This window comes from Dipteris shenzhenensis, chromosome 27, assembly GCF_047967505.1.
Source record: "Dipteris shenzhenensis isolate YYH24624 ecotype China chromosome 27, Dip_SZ_1.0, whole genome shotgun sequence".
Lineage (NCBI taxonomy): Eukaryota > Viridiplantae > Streptophyta > Polypodiopsida > Gleicheniales > Dipteridaceae > Dipteris > Dipteris shenzhenensis.
Genome location: NC_141622.1, coordinates 39,488,610 through 39,491,712, shown reverse-complemented (window position 1 = coordinate 39,491,712; position 3,103 = coordinate 39,488,610). Strand labels below are relative to the sequence as shown.

At 41.9% G+C, this 3,103-nt stretch overlaps 1 protein-coding gene across 1 annotated transcript; it reads right to left on the bottom strand.

Moving 5' to 3' along the window:
- Positions 1-1,484: 1,484 nt before the first annotated feature.
- LOC147884281 (major strawberry allergen Fra a 1-2-like) lies at positions 1,485-2,300 on the bottom strand. The gene is made up of 2 exons (XM_087398246.1): positions 2,028-2,300; positions 1,485-1,939 (listed from the first exon to the last, which is right to left on the bottom strand). The coding sequence occupies exons 1-2, from the start codon at positions 2,215-2,217 to the stop codon at positions 1,635-1,637; spliced, it is 495 nt and encodes a 164-aa protein (XP_087254372.1). The 5' UTR covers positions 2,218-2,300; the 3' UTR covers positions 1,485-1,634.
- Positions 2,301-3,103: the final 803 nt, after the last annotated feature.

Genomic DNA, 3,103 nt, shown 5'->3' with positions numbered 1-3,103 from the left:
GTCTACTCAAGGATGACTCTTTGGTCGTTCACAATGGGTTATGATGTGGTTGGTCCCTCAAAGGTAGACTGGCAAGCATGTCTCTTGCTTACAATATATATGTAGGCGACACCATTGCTATACATCTTTGAGACAACACAAAAATAAATCCATCTTTCAGTCAAAGCACCTCTATCTGTTATTCTACTCGATGCATTCTTGAATGTTTTTCATGTATGCTGGATCCTTACATCTTTGGCAAAGATTTGTGACAAGATGGAGGTAAGGCATATGGTCACAAAATGGGAGCTATACAAGAAGTTGGCAAATATGATAGGATCATACACGATTACTGCCAAAGCTTGGATTGGTTTCGAGGTGTATTTCCAAGCAAGGACAAATGTGATAAGAGCATACGTGATCATTGCATGAGCTTGGATTGGTTTTGAGGTGTATTTCCAAGAAACGGTGGCTTGGATTATCATGGGTGGGTGGGATGTCCTTTAATTTGCATTGCTGCATGTTGCAATATGTGTCCTTTGTTGGCCATTTCATAATTCTACTAGTTACAGTCAAGGGAGATTTGGGGTCTCAAAAGGGCCTCATAAGGAATGGATTAAGAAATGATTTAAGTTAATTAGAAACGAACCTACTATGGTAACCCATGGGCTAAGGGCCCCATAGTATTAACTCAACTAACATGGGTACCTTTACTCTAAAATTGTGGCCTTTGGATGGATGCCCGTCACACAAGCAAAACAATAAAATATTGAGGATTAAAATCATGACAAGTGGCTCAATGGGAAGTTAAGGGGTAATGAAGGCCTTATGACATGGGGGTGGTTTTGTGGAAAATTGTATTTTCCATATGCAAAAAGGGGTTTTTTTGGGAATTCAGTGGGAAATTCATCCTATATGGTAGGTTGTAACGTCCCACCTTTTCCCCCAGCATTTGACCTGGGTATATTTGTGGGAAAAGAGTAAGGGCAGACTTCTTATGACATGCAAAGATGTCCACATCATAGGAAAGTCTAGAAATGGTGGGAAATATTACCTTTTCCCATGTTCCCAATTTCCCACCATATCATTACCCCTTCAAGACATGCTGGAAAAAGGGTTTTCATGGGAAAAACAAAATTTCCACCTTGAATGTCATAATGTCTAGTAGAAAACATGGATTTTTTGTTAGTTTCAACCCTTAAATGCTTCACAAACTCTTTTTCCCACAAAACCGTGGAGCTCAAGTGCTTCCTTGGTTTTGTGGGAAAAAATGGGTAAGGTTAAAGAATTGCTTTTATGCCATGTCATGCTAGCCGCCATTAGAGCGCACATGTATTCCATATTGCTATCTCCCCGTGTAGTCCATGCCTCTCTCTGCATTGTGCGAAGACACTAATCTTAAAACATAGACTTGTGACGCTCATAAAGATGACAAGGACACGTTAAACTTTATAAAGAGGGGGCATACACGTGCCTACAGGTGCGTGGGCTGATCCTCTTTCAAAGGGTCTTTTAAAAAAAACTTTATAGTAGCTAGAGCTCTGCCCCTAACGGGGCAGTACTAACAAATGACCACATCGTTTTATTTAGAGAACAGCTCCCGCTGGGAGTTGCCCATGCTGTGATCTTTACATTATATTATGAGACTGTTCGGCTTAATTGGAAACGCAGCCGAAGCTGGGATTGGCTTTAAGATACGCTTCCACGGATCGGATGGTCTGGATGGTCTCTTCTTTGAATTTCTCGTGATGCTTGTTCTCGCCAATGCTTTCGTACTCGAGGGAGTAATGTACCACGCTTGAGCTCTCATCGGCTTCACTAGTTATCTTGATGGTGTAGCTGAAGGTACGCCAATGCTTGCCCAATAGTTCACTCTCTATGAGTCTCAGCCTCGCAAAGAAACTGTTGTGATCCACCTCCTCGAACTTCTCTTTTGCGGAGATGCCGCAACCATGATGGCCTGCATGCATGGACAAATCAACACAGAAAGCAAGTGCATATATATTCTTTAAAGTTGGAAGCTAATGAAGATGAAAATGAAGCATTACCTTTTTTTCCAAATTTCATCAGCCTCACGCTGCCGGTCTCGCAGCGGGCTCCTTCCACGATCTCGATCCGTTCGTAACGCTCTGGCAAAATGGCTGCGACAGTGAGGTGGGCGTCCTCCACCAAAGCTTTCCACATTCTGGAGGCTGGCTGCGTGACAGCCACCTCGAAGTCGAATGTCTTACGACACATTGTGCTGATAACCTGGTGGGAAACAAGGGAAGGGTTGGCAATCCAATGGGAGGAAAGCAGGCAAGCGAGAAGCAGAGAGCTGAGGTGATAATGTGTACTGAGAAGGCAAATGGGCATTTTATACTTGAGAGAAAAGATTCGACGTGAGGGAAATGTCTTTCAACGAAAAGTGTTATGGGCCTAAAGCTGGTGTAGGCGAGACACGTCAACGAATATAATTTTGTGAGGTGTGTTTTGCGTAAAGTTCCCACGTCTTTCATCTCCACCATCGCTTTAGAAAAGCCACCTCCTTCGAGTATATTCTATTCATTGTGTATAAAGTCTTCTTATCATGGCTTACGTCAATCTCAATCTCTTTGGAGGGAATCACGTCCCAAGCATCGAAACCACGAGAAAAGTACGAACATTTAGCATTAATACACTATCCATGTGTCATCTTATGCGAAAAAAATAATTTTAAAAAGTTTAATTTGGTTTCCAACATGGTATGCTTGACCAAAGAGCATGACTTCTCCTACATACTAGTGCACAATTGATATTGAAGGTACAACTCTATATGGGCCTACATGCTTATAAATATAAAAATACCATTGTTAATTTTCACATATATATAGACATAGAAGAAATGAACATATTTTGATAAAGGACTGAGTTGTTGGTGGTGGTTTTTCCAACCTCCCTAGAAGGGCTTGTGAAAGTGTGATATGAAAAGTAGCTTGACCCTCTGAAGCAACATTGTCCTTTCTTAGATATTAGACAAAAGGAGCATTTCAAATGAGTCAAGATGAAGAACCTTAGATATGTTGATCGGGTGCCTCCACTCCTTTAGCCACACAACCTGGCAGATTGGGCAACACGATTTCAACACTCTCCGTGAGTTCCTATC